The following is a 19,036-nucleotide window of genomic DNA, read 5'->3' as shown; positions in this document are numbered from 1 at the left end:
TTTGTATTATTTCTATATTTTTTCCTGCTATTCATTTCTAGTTTTCTTACACTGTATTCAGATAAAATATAAAAAATTATTTCTGATTTCTTATAAGTATAGCTTTTGGGTTGTTTTGGCTTCCAGTTGCTTGTTTTCTTGACTTTGGTCTATTTACTTTCAATTTGCTTCTTTCCTAGTGAGTTGTACTCTTGTAGACAATAGATAGTTGGCTCTTGTTTTGTTATCTATCCATCCAGACTACATCTTTTCAAGTAAAGAGCTAGAGTCACTTATATTTGGGGTTATTATTGAGAGAGATTTACTGGTTTCTGTAATTTTGTTGGCAGATTTCTTGATTGATTTGTTCTTATGCTTCTTTTTATGTGAGTTTGATGGTCTACTGTGTTGTGCATAATTGCTTTCTGTTTCTCCATTATTTATCTCTTCATCTTATAAAATTTACTCATTCTTGTACTCCTGGGGTTAAGACTGTCATTTTTCTTTCTGTCGATTTATGATTCCTTCAACTATGTTCTCTGATGAATCACGGTGATCATCAAAGTGTGTGTGTGTGTGTGTGTGTGTGTGGTGTGAGTGTGTTTGTTTGTTTTTTCCCTAGTCTTGCACTGACTTTTTCTCTATTTCAGTTCCTAATTTTAACTTTGTTGTATAGAATAATTTTTGTTGCCACTTAAGTTTTTGAAAGTCTTTTGAGGCAGTGTCTCTCTACATAGCCTTGGCTGTCCTTGAACTCACTATGTGGACTAGGCTGGACTTGAACTTACAAAGATTTACCTACCTCTGCCTTGTGTGTGATAAGTGCTGGTATTCAACACCTTCACTCCCACACTCAACCCTCTTACATGACTACTGAGTTTAAGAGTATTTTGCATTCTTTGTATTATTTCTATATTTTTTTCTGCTATTCATTTCTAGTTTTCTTACACTGTGTTCAGATAAAATATAAGGTCTACCTATTTAAGAGTATTTTGCATTCTCTATTTGTATTTCTATGTTCTTTTCTGGCTTTGGAGGTTTTGACAAGTACAGTTTTGATATATTTGTCTTTGGGTCTTTTCTACTGTACTTCCAGATTTCTAGATTCTCCACCTTCCATTTTCTTTCTTTCTTTCTTTCTTTCTTTCTTTCTTTCTTTCTTTCTTTCTTTCTCTCTCTCTCTCTCTCTCTCTCTCTCTCTCTCTCTCTCTCTCTCTCCCTTCCTTCCTTCCTTCCTTCCTTCCTTCCTTTTTCTTTTTGATTTTTTTACTATTTTTTTATTAGATATTTTCTTTATTTACATTTCAAATGTTATCCCGTTTCCTAGTTTCCTGTCCGAAAACCCCCTATCCCCTACCCCCTCTCTCCCTGCTCACCAACCCACCCACTCCCGCTCCTTCCCCTATACTGGGGCATAGAACCTTCACAGGACCAACGGCCTCTCCTCCCATTGATGACTGACCAGGCCATCCTCTGCTACATATGCAGCTGGAGCCATGAGTCTCTCCGTGTGTTTTCTTTGATTGGTGGTTCAGTCCCAGGGAGCTCTGGGGGCTACTGGTTGGTTCATACTGTTGTTCCTCCTCAAGGGCTGCAAACCCCTTCAGCTCCTTGGGTCCTTTCTCTAGCTCCTTCATTGGGGACCTTGTGCTCTGTCCAATGGATGGCTGTGAGCATCCACTTCTGTATTTGTCCACATTTCATTTTCATTTCAGATTTGTGCTGTACCTGTAGATTATTTGACTTGCTGTCTTTGTCAAGTCCCAGAATTATTCAAAGTTATTCTAATGCTTATTTATTGTATTTTTCTTTTTTGATATTTGAAGGTAGTATTTCCAAAGTCTTGACCTAATTTTTTTCTTGTTGATAACACCTTCTACTATGGCTTGTTTGATTCGTTGATTTCATTAACATTCCTTTTTTAAAAAAAAAATATAAACTTTCTTGCTGAATGTGTTCTCACAGTGCTGACTTTTTCCTTTATGCTGCTGACTTTCTTATCTATGTCTAGAATTTCCTTATTTCATTAATTTGCTTGTTCTTTTCTTTAAGTCAGTGGCTAGTCTTACAACTTTATTATTGAATTCTTTTTCTGGCATTTCAGCTACTTTCGTGTCTTTAGATTTGAATACTGAAGAATTAAACTGTATTTAAGAGACATGATGTTGCTTTATTTTTTTTCACATTTCTCGTGTTTCTCTGCTGTATTTTATACATCTTTGTTAGTTTGGATGTCTCTTCCAGTTCTTTTTGGAGGTCTTAATAAGCTACACACTTTTGAGGGCTTAGCCCTTATATACTGACATTAAAACAGACTACTTTAGATCTGGCTGCTGTGATCTGCCCTTCGGCTCTGGGAAGTCACAGCTGGAATGGCCTGCAGTGCTCTCTGTTTCCCTATCTGCTGTCCTTTTATTTCTTCACACCTTTCTGTTGTCCTTTCACCTTTCTGGTGCCTTCGTATGCCCTTCCAACCCTGCTGTTGTTGGAACAGCATCTGTTCTTTGTCATTGTCACTCTTCTGATCTGCCATACTGTAAGGAATCCACTATCTTACTCTAGAACCCTGGTTCCCAACCTACCTCAGGCTGTGACCCTTCAAAACTGTTTCTCATATTGTGGTGTGCCCCCTCCCACCATAAAATTATTTTTTGGTGCTTAATAACTGTAATTTTGCTGCTGTTATGAATTGCATATAAAATCTCTGATATACAACCCCCATGGGTTCATGACCCACAGGTTAGGAACCACTGCTGTAGAAGCTCAGAATTGCTTTTTGAAGGAGTCACAAATATGTCCGACTGGAATGGAAGTACTAGTATTCAGAGAGTAATTCATCAAGACAGAAGGAATGAACTGACTGTGACCATGTTGATATTCAGTCCCTGTTCTCTGTCTTAAACGCTAGGAGAATCTTAGGATTCTTAAGGTTGAGTATTGTGAAATATATCCATACTCTAGAAGTTCTAAGAAGTGTGCTATGGGGTTATGGATAAAACTTCTTTGTAGAGCTGAACTCTCTTAATTGAAATGTTGTAACCTTGTCTTGAACAAGAAATACAACTAGGCCCTCAATGAGAGTTTTCTCAATCTCTGTACCATTGATATTCTGGGATGTATACTTCTTTTGGGGGTCAGGCTATGCTGTGCATTATAGGCTGTTTATCAACATTACTTACATCTACTCCATAGATGCCAGTAACACACCTCCCCTGTCCTGACATGCCAATCAGAAATGTTTTCAGATATTGCCCAGTATCCCGTTGTGCAACCCTGCAATAGTAAAGTGCAAAAGGAGTTTTGATAGCCATTCCTTTATTTAAGGATCAGTAGAGGAGTGAAAATCCATATCAAGCTTACTTTGAAAATGCTGTAGTTTAAGAAAAAGAAAATAGTACTTAAAGACTCAGAGGAAAATCACAGCTTTGAAAACACTGTTCTTTAAGTTTCCAGAAAAAAGTTTCAGAGTATTTTATGTTCTGTACTCAACAGAATGCCAGACCTCAAGTGAGAGATTTGCGGAATTAGGAGTGTATGTTCCTGTAGAGAAAAATAATGGGAAGTCCTGGGAGATGCCTCAGCAGGGAGAGAGGTGATTGTGTGCAAACCTGATAGCCAAGATTATTCCCAGGACCTTAAAGGTGACAAGAGAGAATTCACTCTTGGGTTCTAACCTCTGACTTCCACATATGTCGTGACACATGTGTACTCATACATATGCGTGCACAAATACACACACACACACACACACACACACACACACACGTTAAATCAATCAATAAAGACACAGAGAAAACTAGACAGGAATGCAGAGTAAATGGTATGTAAAGAGATAATTAGATTAGAGGAGATTTTGGCAGCTAATCTTATATGAAACTGTAGTGACGTAGGCGTTCTCAGACACTCCATTCACATTTCCTGTGTATTTACTCCTATCAATTCATAAATGAAAGGACTGTTTGGCTCAGCATTCCATGTCTAGGAAATTGCTGCTAGAAAGATACATGGTTGTTGGTCTTAGTCTTTTGATACCAAGTGAAATATTCATAATTGACAAAAGGAATGAGAACACTGAGTTGGTCACAGGACATCTGCCTCCGTGTCCTCTGTTGAATCCATTCATTAGACTATTTAATGCACTGCTGCACACCCATTTGCCATGATGACAAGGAATTTTTAATGACCTGAATAGATATTCACATTTAGGAAATGCAAGTTGCATTGTGTATCTAGCATGAGCCAAGTGCCAGCGCTGCTTGTTTGCAGTGTTTCCTCTGGTCATGCTGCTTCTCCTGTCAGGATGGATTGTCAGTTACTACCTGTGCCGTTTTAGGTGCTTGTTGCTGAGTCTCCATGCATAGATGTGATTGTGAGCTTCTTGCTTAGGTAGGGTGTGCTTCATATTTACTGAGGCGTTTGAGCTGGGCCAGGCATCTCTTGTGATGTCTACTGGACTCTGGTACTGATCCAGAAATTCTGCTATCTCCCCCGAGGCCAGGCCCCACCAGTGGTCCCAGAGCTGACACATCAGAAGCCATGGCGCCACATGCCATTCCTTTGAGGTTATGCAACTGAGGAAGGTTCTGAAGCAGTGTTTTTTACTTCATGGTTCCGAAGCATCCCTCACAATTTCAAAGTATTTAATGATCTTGAATGAAACATTTCTTTTAAGTTTTATTTCAGACCTCTGTCTTTTCCTCGTTTCTTAAGTCACTAAATTTTCTGTGGTTTCTGGACTAGCAAGATATCCTAGTCCCAAACCCTATGTTAGAAATGACTCATTTTCAGTAATAGTAAACTTTATCACTAAACAAAGCTCAGCTGCCTTTATTAGTCTTTCCAGGGGGTCTCTTGTTTTAATCATATTTTCTCATCAGTCCTTGTCTACCTGCTGTTTAAATATCTCTGTGCTGATAGAAGTCTCAGTGGTTTTCAGATGAAGTTTAAGGTAGACCCAGCTCCTAATCTTTGTATTTCCCCATCCTAACCATGTTAGTAATTGGAATTAAATTATATTGCAAAGTTTCTGAAACATGACTATTTGAATTATTTATAATTACACGTCTTTCCCTCCTAGGGTGAACCATGTTGATTAGGGAGGAAAGGCTCTATTGTGACCTCTTAGTATATAAATATACCTTGAATTAGTTTGAAAATATATTTTAAAATTTGAAGAATTTTAGCTCAACAAGCATGTGTTTATTCATAGTGAACCTTTTATTCTATATCAAATTTCTAGAGAAAAGGAATAATGGCATTCTCTGTGTCCTAGTTTGCTTGCCTCGGGGAGAAAAGGTGTTTTGTGGGTTTTTTGTTGTTGTTGTTGTTGTTGTTGTTTCCATTTTATGGTACATCACTGGAAGAAGGCAGATCTGTAGTTTAAGGCCTGGACCTGGAGGGTGGAAATGAAGTCATGACTGTGAAGGCATGCTATGTGCTGGCTTGTTCTTTATGGGTGGCTCAACATCTTACATATATAGCCCAGGGACTAGCACTGCCTATGCTAGAGTAGACACACCTGCATCAGTCACTAACCAACAAAATGCCCTACAGACTTGCTTACTCGCCAGTCTAATGGAGGCATTGTGTCAGTTGTGGTTCCCTTTTCCCAGATGACCCTAGCTTGTGTGAAGTTGACAACCACTAACCAGCACACTCTGTATTCCCGTTTGTGCCCACAATCAAATGAGTGAAATGATGTCAAGGCGACAGTTGTTGTGACTTAAGCATAAGGTAGGGGGAAATGGAAAGTCCTGTAGGTGCTTAGTTAAGGTATTAGAAGGTGCTCATACTCCACCCTATTACTGGAAAATGTTAACTATGAACACGGGTGCACCACTATACTTTTTTTTTTCTTAATGGTTAGAATACTAATTTCAAGCTTCAGTTAGAATGGTGGCTAAAAGTCTATAGTTACAATCGAGTATGATGTGTGTGTAATTTAACACAAAAGCCCGGCTGGGAAGCGGTATATGGTGTAGCTGGGTTTGCACATGGTCGGTGGGTAGAGCCTATTACTAACTAGTTGCGGATTTCCAGAGGAACTTAGAAGTTCTTCTATGTGAGTTGTGGTGAGAGAGAAATAAACTAAGAACACTATGTGCTTGGGTAGCCTTTGTGCAATACTCCAAGTCCTTGGAGTAAATTCTCAAGACTCTATTAGTTGTCTGGGATGGCCCTCTGTATTTGTCTGGCTTCGAAGCTCATGGCTTCACTTTGGCTTCTGGGGTAGAATTACAAAACACCTTTAGATTTATCGGATGGATTTCAGATCCTTTTGCTTTTCTGCTCTATCGCATCTTCTAGAAGACGGTTAGCATTTTGAATAGGTCAGAAAATGACTAAATTATTCGGGTGTGGCCCAACTGGGACATGTTTACAGATGAATCGTTGTTCAAGCCATATTTAGTATCACGTAGAAGTTAAGTCTGGAGTGAAAGGAAAGTTCTGTGTGGAACCCCATCATCTTTAAGGGGTGTTTAAAAGCTTAACCAGGGAAGGTTTCAGAGAAGTGAGGGTTCAGAGAGATAAAAAAAGATGATGTTGTTGAGGAAGAAAATTTGAGTTGGTCTGTAGCTGGGTAAATTGAAGTAAGTCATTTGAAATGTCTGGTTGACTCAGCAGTTTCAAGACTTTACAGTCATGGAAGAAATGAATGAATGAGTGAAAATAACCACTAACATAGTGTTCTCTGTGCTCAATGGGATGGCCTTCACCTGTTACTAGTATTTACTAGGTGAAACCATTACTAGCCTTCACCTGTTACTAGTATTTACTAGGTGAAACCATTACTAGTCTTCACCCGTTACTAGTATTTACTAGGTGAAACCATTACTAGTCTTCACCTGTTACTAGTATTTACTAGGTGAAACCATTACTAGTCTTCACCTGTTACTAGTATTTACTAGGTGAAACTCCCACCTTGTTCATCTTGACATGAGAATTGATTAATAAAAGTTTATTCTTAATCTCAGGTTTGGCTCTTCTTATTTCTAAATCATTCATTTTATCTGATAAGAAAGGAAGGTGAAGCTGCACCCTACACTTAATTAGATGTTTACTTTGTACTTTAGCCACTTCCACTAAGTAGCAATACATGTCTATCACATTTGTAGAGGATGTGTTAAAAGGAAGTTTGCTCTATCAAAATATGTGCTCAAATGAAATAATAGTGGTAAAGCAAACATCCATCATTGAGATATTTTCCACAATTAATAACAATGACATTTTCATATTCTGAAGGATGGTGGTTTTAGTGACCACCATCGTTAGATGGGAATCTAGAAGAAAGCATCCTTTTCCTGTTCGCTCTAAGTTTCCTTTGTCTTACTGCATGGAAAAGTCACTTTTACAAGAAAGAACTTTATTTTGTGTGATTTACTGTGAGTTTTGGATATACTATGCTAAATTCCATTGTTCGTTCTTTAGTTAGGACAGCATTTAGTAGCAATAGTTAACTCTTCTTTCCTAAAAACTACAAAACAAACTGTTTCATTAATTTAATTCTTCTCAATGGAGTGGGAATGTTTGTTCTCTCTCTCTCTCTCTCTCTCTCTCTCTCTCTCTCTCTCTCTCTCACACACACACACACACACACACACACACACTAATGAGATGAAGAAGGTTGGTCCTTGTGAAGAAAAGATGATCAACTGCTTCTAAAGCATGCAAACCAAGAATGTGATCTCAGTGGTGTGTTTATGTTAGGAAGATTGTATCAGAAACTGTGGGTGGGCCATGGATATCATCTTATGGAATTAATGAATGTCAATATGGAGTAAATTTTAGATGGACATAGAATAGTTTGTGTCTCTTAACCATAGTACAATGAATTTACTCCAGACACACATTGCTGAATTCCAGTGGTTTTGAACTTAGATTTACATTTTCCCTGCAATCTTTACTAGGATTGTATATAATACATTTCTTGTTATCTGGGGAACATATTGGAGTTTATGGCTTCAGCCGTTTTCATCTGGTAGTGTATCCCATGTGTTATGTATTACATAGAATTGTTTAATCTGTACTCATCTGAGATCATTATAGTTCATTCTGAACCATGCTTTAAGTCTGTCACAATAAGGATTGTTGGAATTATTTTTATATAATAATTTCATAATCAAATATTTCAGTTGTGTGAGTGTAAATAAGTTCTGCTATTATTTATGAATAATTCTAATATAGATTTGGTTCTCTGAGTCATTTTATACCTTAGTACCCTTTCCTGTTCAATTTTTTGCTGGACAATAACCATACATTGATAAAGCCAGGGCACTGCGTTCCATACTATCTTTCTTACGTTATTTTCATAGGTTTGCAATCAACTGAAGTGAAGAGAAAATAATTTCTGTGTCTTTTTTCATATACAAGTGGCTTTACATTAAACTGCTTACTTCAGAAACACAGTGAAGGCTCTCTGCTGAAATTGAACCTCTGTGTCTTGGTTGAATTCAGCACTAGCATTTCGAATGTTTGTATCTGCTGCTTTTATTAATCTGTACATGGAACCTTCAGTCTCATAAGGGTAATAAAAAGATGAATATTATGCATTTCCTTAAATTCAGTAATTGATTCAATTAATATTCATTGAATTTCTATCATTATGAAACTGTAGCTTTTGAGATTCCTCATTTCATTGTAAAAGCAGAAGAAAAAAGCATGTATATCAGATGTTGTAAAAATTGTTAGACAGTATGAAGAAAGGTAAGCAAAGAGATAGAAAAGAGGCAGCTGTTTAGGCATTGCTGAAAAAGTGACCATGGAGCATCATCTGAGATAGTAGCACCACACCCTGGCTATGGGGGAGAGCATTCCTTTTGTGTTTTTTTTTTTTAGTCTAATAGATAACAGCAAAAAATGAAACTGACTGACTTTTTTGATAAAATCAGAAAAAAAAATCAGTAGGTTTACAAATCCAGAACTACAAAATTTTAGAGAATTTATTATCTTGACATACAAAAGGGAGAAGTTTATGTGGCTTGAAGCACTTAGAGATAATGGTGCTTCAAGGAAATACAAGTTTGGATATTTAGTTTACACATTTAGTGAGGTTTTATTGAAACATGATTCGGAGGAGAGAGTTCTAGGTCCGGGTACAGAGACTCTTCTACTCCTGCAAACCAGCAGAGCACGGGGCCTTGCTTTCTTTTGCCTTCTGATAGACACTGGCTGTCATCTTAGACTTGTTCTACAGCCCTCTACTTACCACTTCTGTTAATACTTTGTCTTCTCTTTTTCATAGCATTTATGGTGCATTTATATTATATTAATTTACTTTATCTTCATTTGAGGTTTCTCAGTCACAGTGGCAGAGAGGTGACCATGTAAGATAGCAATCCCATGGCTCATGAAAGAGGACCTAGTATATTCTGGAGGATTTTGTGTAGCCCATTACATAGAAGGTAAAAGTATTAATGCAGAGATTACCTTTTTATACATACAATAGGTCATACCAGGATTAGATCTTCATGGGTTTAGAAATTATTTCTTAATGATCTTCATGCATGGGACAATATGCAGGGAATGTTTGCCCTGCATACTGTAGGGGGCAAAGGATTAAGAACAGTGTTTAGCCTCAGGGAACATAGAAATGAGGCAAAAGCTGAGAAAATGGGATGCTTCAAATCCTTCTGATGTAATATCGTCTGAAGGCCTGGCTCTGTCCTCATGCCTTCTTCTCAGGCCCCTCTCCTTTTATCATCTATTTCTTGGCCCTTCTGATACCCTGGGGTGTATCTGGGTAATCCAGACTAATCCCTTTGTTGAGATCTCCTGGTTCGCAGACTTAGTTCCATGTTGCATCTTAATTCCCCCTTTCATGTGATACTACATTTCACAGTCTAGGGATTAGAATATGAGTATACTCAAGGAGACTTCATCCTGCCTACCATGATTAAGAAAGACCTTGGTAAACAGTGTAGTGTCATTTAGAGTTGCAGGGTTTACACAAGCTAGGAATATAGAATCCAGTCCTAGGTATAAATCCAGAATGATCTTGGGGCAGTGACAGTGGAATGGTCAGCATCCCACTGGACTTGAAAAAGAACTTAAATGATTTCTTGTGACACATTGGGGATGGCTGTTCCTGTATTTTTGGCATATAAAACGAAGAGGTTTTTTTTTTTTTTTTTTGTTCTCACCAATGGGGAGAAGCCACCCAGAAGAGCAGCAAGTTTTGGAAAAGAGAATAAATGTGTTTATGCAAAGCATCATGACAACAGTAGCAGGAAGAATAACAGCATGGACATGAGAGACATTTTGGAATAAGAGCTGACATGAGTGGACCCCTCAGGATAAGCAGTGTCCTTAGGTGGCACCTACATAGTCTATGTGAGACAACCTGTGCTCCTCAGGAGTGGGATGTGATAGTAGTATAAGAAGTGACATGTGTATGTGTGCATGCATGCCTGCATGTGGATGTGTCCATCTGGGTCCCTATTTGTGTATATTTGCATGCAGAAAGAAGCCATTGTTTGACATCTAATATCTTGTTTGATTACATCTACTTTATTTTTTAAGGAAGTATCTCTCTCTCTCTCTCTGAGCCTGTAGCTCATCATTTCAACCAGCCTCACTGTGCGGCATGTGCTAGGTCACCCCTGTACATGCCTTCAGAGCATGTGATTATAGGCATGTGATGCCACGCCTGGCTTTTACATAGGGTCTGAGAAACTGAACTCAGGAAGTCATGGCTACATTGCGTTCTACTTGCTGAACCATCTCCCCATCCCAGGAAGTAGGTTTTAGTTATTTGAATATTAATAACATTAACTTTTACCATTTCAAGTAGGTATCTAACAATATCTGCCCTTTGTGCATAAATACAGTTCCCAATCTCTGTAGTCACTTCCAGAATGGTCATCCACAGCCACATACTATTTCAGAAACCAAGAGGACAAAGAATGAGTAAGTAATAGGAGCAGAGTCAAGCCCCAGACTTAAGTTTCTTTACTCACTAATGGATCTGCTTTACCTAAGATGCTGCCTGGCTCATAGTGAAAGCTTATTTGTTTGAATTAATTAGTTTAAGGCATTTTGATTGCATAGCATTGTATTCTCTCAATATAGCAATCAAGAATGGTTGTTACTGCTTTAAACTTAATATTTCTCAAAGATGGCATGGTAAGATTAGATAATATAGTAAAAGAACCATGTTCTGATCCTCAGGGATGACCCTGGAGACCCTACTGTGGTATTGTCATTTTATTTTCCCTGGGAGTGGTGAGGTTTGGGGAAAGTGTAATGCAGAAGTGTGGGGTGATGTAAACCATGTTTGTAATGTCTTTGCATTGGAATTCAGCGTGTCCAGTCTATTCTAGGTCAAAGTCAAAGGGAAATTCAATTAACAAGTGCCTTGTCTGTAATTGAGTATTGGCTTCATGGAGAACACTGTAATGAATTTTCATTGACAGGTTAGAGTTGTGATCAGAGATGAATGAGATGAAGCTAAGCATATTTCTTTAAGACTGACGAAGAGCAGGCAATAGGTGACTGGAAAGAGCAAGCCAAATAAAAGGATTATTCATAGGCAATTGGCTTCCACAAAGAGAGGACATGTTTATTGGAGACTTTGGAAACCTGCTGGCCCTAAAACTAGGTCCTCTCTTAATGTAGATGTAATATGTTCACATTGATAAACTAAACAGTGGGAAACCAGCCACTCGTGGTTGCAACCCAAGAAAGAAAGTGTTAAAAATGATCAAATCAAATTATCATGATGTCTATGTCAGGATATACAATAGTAGAATGAAGATATAATTAAAGACATTCCTTTTTTTTTCTAATTGAGGTACTAGAGAGTAGGCTAACATGGTAGCTGAAGAAATGGAAACGTATTTCAGCAACTTCATAGGAGAACATAAAATGATAGGGTTTGGGGAAGGAAAAAGAGCAGAAGACAGAAGAGTGGAGGGAAGGGGAGATAGTTCAAATTCTGAGGTTGCCTTTTCTGAACTAGAAGTTGGGAAGAAGTGCTTATTTTACTTGCGGTGGAATAATGTTCTTAGTTGATTTATCACGTACTCTGGAAAAATACTAGACTAACAAATCATGGGAATACTGAAAATGTACAATAAATGTAATTGCTTTACTTGTTGGTTTCCTATTTGTATGTATGTGAAATATCTATATTGCCACCACAGCCATTTCAACAGATTTTACAATATGTGTGTATGTTTGTATGTATATATATATTTATTTGTAAGAGTATATTTTTAAAAGGTCAAATTTGTCATCAGAGACTTCTGCAAGAAGCTATATTTCTCAATAATTTGTCTTACTTTGTCAAGCATCCTAAAGAGTTAATCAGAAATACCAGTATCATGACGAACTTAACTTAGTCTTGCAGTTGTTCCCATTTGCTCTATGACACACTCCGAACTCAATAACCGTCCGCAGGACCCTCTGTGACTAACATCTAGTCTCATTTATTTTGCGTTTCTTACAGATTACGACTGTGTAGAATTATTGATGTTTCACACATTAGAGAGGCTCTTTGTGGTTCAAGGTCTCCCATGTTAGACATGAGGCTCTCTGACCTCAGAGGCCTCTGTAGACAGCCCTTTATCGTGCTACATCTGCAGTTGTCCAGGGTTTGACTACTGTGGTTTAAGAATTCACCAAGATTGGATCCATTTCATGGGAACATTTATTTAAACATGGCTCATTAGGTGTTTTTATTAAAGACCAAACTTGCAGCAGACATTGAGCTGGGCAAGAAGTATACATTGTGATTTCATAGATCTCACTCCCAATTTCCTAAGATCTATAGTCCAACTCTAGATAGAGTACATAGTTGGAGCTCCTCGGTTAGGGCTATAACTCATTGGTAGAGTGCTTGCCGAGTATACTCAAGGCCTGGTCTTGGTCACTTGCACCGTATAAACTGGTACATACCTGAACTCAACACACTGAAGAGGTGTAGACAGGAAGATCACAAGTTTAAGGACATCCTTGGCTATCTAGCAAGTTCAAGATTAGCCTGGACTGCATGGGATGCTGTCTTGACAAACCAAAATGGCAAACGCAGCAAACTGTAGTTGGAACTTTGTTTTGTCATCCTAAGTGTGGGCGCCAGGGTGCACGACATACAGTAACTGTAAGCCTGAGGGTGTGATTGCCAGGCTGAAAAGCATAGTAGCGTATGCAGGGTAAAACACAGCAGGCAGGAGGGGATGTTGAAAATGACCTAACAAGATAAAATAGGCTGAAGAGCAAGCAATGCTAGCACTTGAATCAAGGGAGCTTGTCTGGCATACAGGGGTGTTGACTTAAGTATTGGGCCACCAGGGCATGTTTTATGCTTTAAGGAGGAGAATTATATGAATGTTTTTTTTAACCTCAGTGCTGATGGGTAAAATTTTACAAGTGAAACTTTTACATCGTGAAGCATTACTATTAACATAGTAAACCTCTTATATCAAAGTGTAATATCCCTTTGGAAGAAAGCAATAAAAGAAACCAGATGTTGTGTTTCTTTTGACACTATCAGATATTTTCTTTTTAACAAAGTATACAACAGCATAGTGAGGACTAAAGCAATGGAACTTTGCTTCATTTTCAAAACATCTTTATAAGCAAGTAGAGTGGGAATAACTCAGTATCATTTGTAAAGTTGAATGTATACTTGGTGTGTGATTAGCAGTTGGATTTGACAATGTGCAGCTACGAGAAAAGCTCTCGCATGACTTAAGTATGGGGCCACCTTAAGTATAGGGCTTAATCAGGAGATACCCTGAGGTGTACATACTTACTATGTGTAATTGCAATGTCTATCTGTTTTTCTGTCTTTCTCTCTGTCTATCCATCCATCCATCCATCCATCCATCCATCCATCCATCCATCCATCATTACTCTCTCATATTCTTTTCCATCCACAGATGAGAACAATGGTATTTTCATAGAAAAATACACTAGAAACTACTAAAAAATATACCAACAAGATTTTGCTGACAGGACCCTGATATAGCTGTCTCCTGTGAGGCTATGCCAGTGCCTGGCAAATACAAAAGTGGATGCTCACAGTCATCTATAGGATGGAACACAGGGCCCCCAATGAAGGAGCTAGAGAAAGTACCCAAGGAGCTGAAGGGGTCTGCATCCCTATAGGAGGAACAACAATATGAACTAACCAGTACCCCCAGAGCTCATGTCTCTAGCTGCATATGTAGCAGAGGATGGCCTAGTCAGCCATCAATGGGAGGAGAGGCCCTTGGTCTTGCAAAGATTCTGTGCTCCAGTATAGGTGAATGCCAGGGCCAGGACGTGGGAGTGGGTGGGTTGGGGAGCAGGGGGAGGGTATAGGTGATTTTTGGAAAGGAAACTAGGAAAGGGGATAGCATTTGAAATGTAGTTGAAGAAAACATCTAATAAAAAAGAAACTGCTAAAAAATAAAAATCTTAAAATGAATATTATATATAGGCATTTATATTTCCAACAACATAGTCTCAGTAATATAATGTGATTTGACTAACAAGTTGAAGAATATATTATGTTCCATTTATAAAATATTAAAATACATGAAATGAAACAACATTATATAGGGCTATATGTAAGTTATATATGCTGAATGGTGGTCATATTTCTTTTTTTTTTCATTTTTTTGACTCAGTGTTACGGAAACATACTTGCTGATGCTTTTTACATAGATAATTTATAAATTATAGAAAATGCTAATTTTTCTTTATTTAAAATTATTTTTAGATAGAATCATTTTACACAGTCCTGGCTGGCCTAATACTTAGTATGGAGCTCAGCCTAATCTTGAACCCATGGAAGTCTCCCTACCTCAGCCATCAATGGGCTGGGATTTCAGGCATGTACACTAACCTCAAAATCAGCTTTTAATCAGAGGATGATTCTGTAAGAGTATATATACAGTAGGGTCAAATACCACATTTGCTAAGAACATGAACTTTGCAATCAGACAAAGATAGCTTCAAAGCTCATTCTCAGTTTCTCTGCAGTTCCAGAGACTTGGGATTTACAAAACTCCTTCGTTAATTCAAGTTAAATTCTAGTTGTAAGAAATTAACTTTTGTGAATTCTCTCTATGGCAAGTTCCTAGACCCCGGATTTCTCTTTTATTCGTCTTTACACACCTGAGATGGCAATCTAGTGTTCACTAGTAATAATTTTACAAGTGAATACTGCTCTAGGATTGTTATTAGCGAAGGTCACTTCTGAAGTTGCTCAATACAGAAACTACCCTTGTCTCATGCCTCATGTCCAACATCTGTGGAAATTGACGTCAAACAGAAGTGACTCCCTAGGATCCTATTTTGTCTACCAACTGTCCCTCAGCCTCTTTATCTGCTTGCCTTGCAGGACCCAGTATGACAATTTTTTTGAAGTTAGATTCCATAAATAAATGAGGCTAGAACTCTATGTACTTAGGGATCAAGGTACAATACATGTTGCCCCAGACTACCAAGTTGTACAACTTGAAATCAGAGATGAGCCCTCTAGAGCTTCAGTGACTGGCTCCCTCAGTGCCCCCATTGCATATAGAAAGCAATAGTGGTAACATTGTCTTCCGTGTGCAGAGTGGAGATGGCTGAATGCGGTTGGTTGTATGCAGGTCTCTTTGTGGTCTCTAATTTTTAATATATTTCCTCTTTTCGTGCTTTTGAACAGTTTTAAGTTGAATAGTAAATGTATCTTCCTTTGCTCTTCTCTGAAAATTGAGCATTTCTCCCTTCCATCCTGAAAGCAATTTTTGATAATTATTGAAATGTTGATTCCCTTAAATTTTTAATTACATGCACACATACACACACACACACACACCTCTCTTTATGTTTTCAAAGTCAGAATATTTCATATTTGTGTACTACATGTGTGTGTGTGTACAAGTATGCATTTGTCTATTAGAGAAGTGTGTGTATATTGTACTAGGTGAAGCCTCCCAGGTTCTTATCAGATTGTCAAAGCAGGTGATCACTAATCGACCATTGTCAGGCATTAGATTCTTTGGGCATTTAGATTCTAGATGGTTGTGATAAAATTAACAAGATAATCTTTTATATATATACATATGTACATATATATATATATACACATATATATATATGTGTGTGTGTGTGTGTATGTATACACACACACACACACACACACACACACACATATACTTCTGTACTTAAAATATACTCAGTTTAATTCTGCTTAAACAAGTATGAATATCTTAAGTTTCTTCATAAGCATTTGCTTCTTATATTTTCTCATTATGAAAAATAGAAGAGCAGTCAAAGCGTCTTATGCATGACCCTTTTACAGTGTTTGTAGAATCTTTTCCTCCATGGTAGATCGGCTTGAGCATTCATAGTGACTGTTCTGTGGTTCTAGAGTCAGTCATTGCTTTGTCTTTTTGTCTGTAGGGAGCCGGTCTTCATTCTATTGGCCAGTCAATATCTGGTGAAAATTCCATCTATCCTACGTTGAAAACAAATTGTGCTGATGTAACAGAACTATTTGTTTATTGGCTCACAGACCTGGGATTTTTCTCCTTATAATTTACAATGAATACATGTATACATTTAATAGGTAAGATTCTGTTATGGGCTGTGGCATTTATCATATGGCTCAGATTCTTCCAAATGGTGAGTTTGGGGTATTTCTTCATAGCTTATAATTTGTAGATTATAGCAACATTTGTAATTTCATTTAAAGACATTAGGCAGAAGGACTAGCCGAATGAATCTTCCTCCCAGCTGAGTGTAAACTCTATAGCCTGTAGAAAAGTTAAATACAGGATACTATATCACACTTTCATGGTACTTAATTTTAGTAAAACATATTCATTTATAATTACTTGAAGAATTCTATAGTGTTTCCATAATCACAATTAAAAAATTTACAACAAATTGCTCTTAATTGTTGGGGCTTATTTTTTCCTTATAACCTAAAGCCATGTAATAAAAGTGTCCCCATAGTTGCTAAAGTGTTTGAATGTTTACGTGATAATTGATAATATTTAACACTTAAACTTGATGCCCCTGATCACTATACATGGATCCTCTTGCTTCCATCACCGTGAACAAAGCAGAAGGCAGTTTATGAGAGTAGATAATAATGATAGGCGATGGCCTTCATGTAGGTTGAGGTTTAAAGGAAAAGCACTGGGGGCCACCGAGCTGAAGACTGGGGTCTTGAGAAGACTGCCTCCATACACTTGGCACTAAGCTGTTTTCCCATGCCCTAAAAGAAAAAAAAAATTAGTATTCTACATTTTATTGGCTTGACATTTCTTTACAACTTAGTTTATTTTCTTGTGAATTTCTTTGATTAGCCCAATGAATAATAAACTATACAATTAGAACACATTATATTATATTTTAGCCAGATGATTCTAAAAAACAAAACCATGTTGTTACTAGAATAACTAATTTGTGTGTTGTTTCTGAAAATGTAGTATCAGAGAAATATGTGTGTTGAAAGTTACAGACACTGAGATTTTAAGTAAGTGAACCCTAAGGCTCTTACATCCAACGAGCACTGAAAGTCTTGTAAAAAAACCTTCATGAACACCCGAGGGTTTTCCTAACACTGAGCCTTATGCCATTGCACACATGGAAAACCTTCCTTCTGTAAATATTTTACCTACCTTTTTTACTAATAGTTTATTTCTAAAATTTTATCTCTAAGTCTACTAACACAGACATTTCCCTCTCAAAAAAGAAATTTATTGATGAGTATGTATTGGAATTTGAAAATCTATTATCAGGTAAATCTTGTCACTCTACTCATGGAACAAAATTATTAAACATAATATTGCTCCTGTCTCTCCACACATGGAAAGAATATGAATGTGCCAGTTTACATCTTGAAAGTTTTACAGGAGGGACACTTCATACTCATCAAAGGTAAAATCCTCCAAGAGGAACTCTCAATTCTGAATATCTACGCTCCAAATGCAAGGGCAGCCACATTCATGAAAGACACTTTAGTAAAGCTCAAAGCACACATTGCACCTCACTCAATAATAGTGGGAGACTTCAACACACCACTTTCATCAAGGGACAGATCGTGGAAACAGAAACTAAACAGGGACACAGTGAAACTAACAGAAGTTATGAAACAAATGGACCTGACAGATATCTACAGAACATTTTATCCTAAAACAAAAGGATATACCTTCTTCTCAGCACCTCACAGGACCCTCTCCAAAATTGACCATATAATTGGTCACAAAACAGGCCTCAACAGATACAAAAATATTGAAATTGTCCCATGTATCCTATCAGACCACCATGGCCTAAGACTGATCTTCAATAACAACATAAATAATGGAAAGCCAACATTCACGTGGAAACTGAACAACACTCTTCTCAATGATACCTTGGTCAAGGAAGGAATAAAGAAAGAAATTAAAGACTTTTTAGAGTTTAATGAAAATGAAGCCACAACGTACCCAAACCTTTGGGACACAATGAAAGCATTTCTAAGAGGGAAACTCATAGCTCTGAGTGCCTCCAAGAAGAAACGGGAGAGAGCACATACTAGCAGCTTGACAACACATCTAAAAGCCCTAGAAAAAAAGGAAGAAAATTCACCCAAGAGGAGTAGACGGCAGGAAATAATCAAACTCAGGGGTGAAATCAACCAAGTGGAAACAAGAAGAACTATTCAAAGAATTAACCAAACGAGGAGTTGGTTCTTTGAGAAAATCAACAAGATAGATAAATCCTTACCTAGACTCACTAAAGGGCACAGGGACAAAATCCTAATTAATAAAATCAGAACTGAAAAGGGAAACATAACAACAGATCCTGAAGAAATCCAAAACACCATCAGATCCTTCTACAAAAGGTTATACTCAACAAAACTGGAAAACCTGGATGAAATGGACAAATTTCTGGACAGATACCAGGTACCAAAGTTGAGTCAGGATCAAGTTGACCATCTAAACAGTCCCATATCACCTAAAGAAATAGAAGCAGTTATTAATAGTCTCCCAGCCAAAAAAAGCCCAGGACCAGACGGGTTTAGTGCAGAGTTCTATCAGACCTTCAAAGAAGATCTAATTCCAGTTCTGCACAAACTGTTTCACAAAATAGAAAT

At 37.6% G+C, this 19,036-nt stretch overlaps 1 protein-coding gene across 9 annotated transcripts in view; it reads left to right on the top strand.

Moving 5' to 3' along the window:
* Positions 1-19,036, top strand: part of Cep128 (centrosomal protein 128) — a 385,966-nt gene that overhangs the window by 245,068 nt on the left and 121,862 nt on the right. Inside the window, exon 21 of one of the 9 annotated variants that reach the window (XM_011244196.3) lies at positions 16,354-16,451. The exons of the other annotated variants lie outside the window; for them this stretch is intronic. Coding sequence (XP_011242498.1) covers positions 16,354-16,394 — 41 coding nt within the window. The 3' untranslated portion in view covers positions 16,395-16,451. Of the gene's footprint in view, positions 1-16,353; positions 16,452-19,036 lie in introns of those variants that run through there. 9 annotated transcript variants of the gene reach the window in all.

The sequence above is a fragment of the Mus musculus genome, chromosome 12 (assembly GCF_000001635.26).
Source record: "Mus musculus strain C57BL/6J chromosome 12, GRCm38.p6 C57BL/6J".
In the NCBI taxonomy this organism is placed as follows: domain Eukaryota; kingdom Metazoa; phylum Chordata; class Mammalia; order Rodentia; family Muridae; genus Mus; species Mus musculus.
This window is presented reverse-complemented; position numbering and strand designations above follow the sequence as displayed.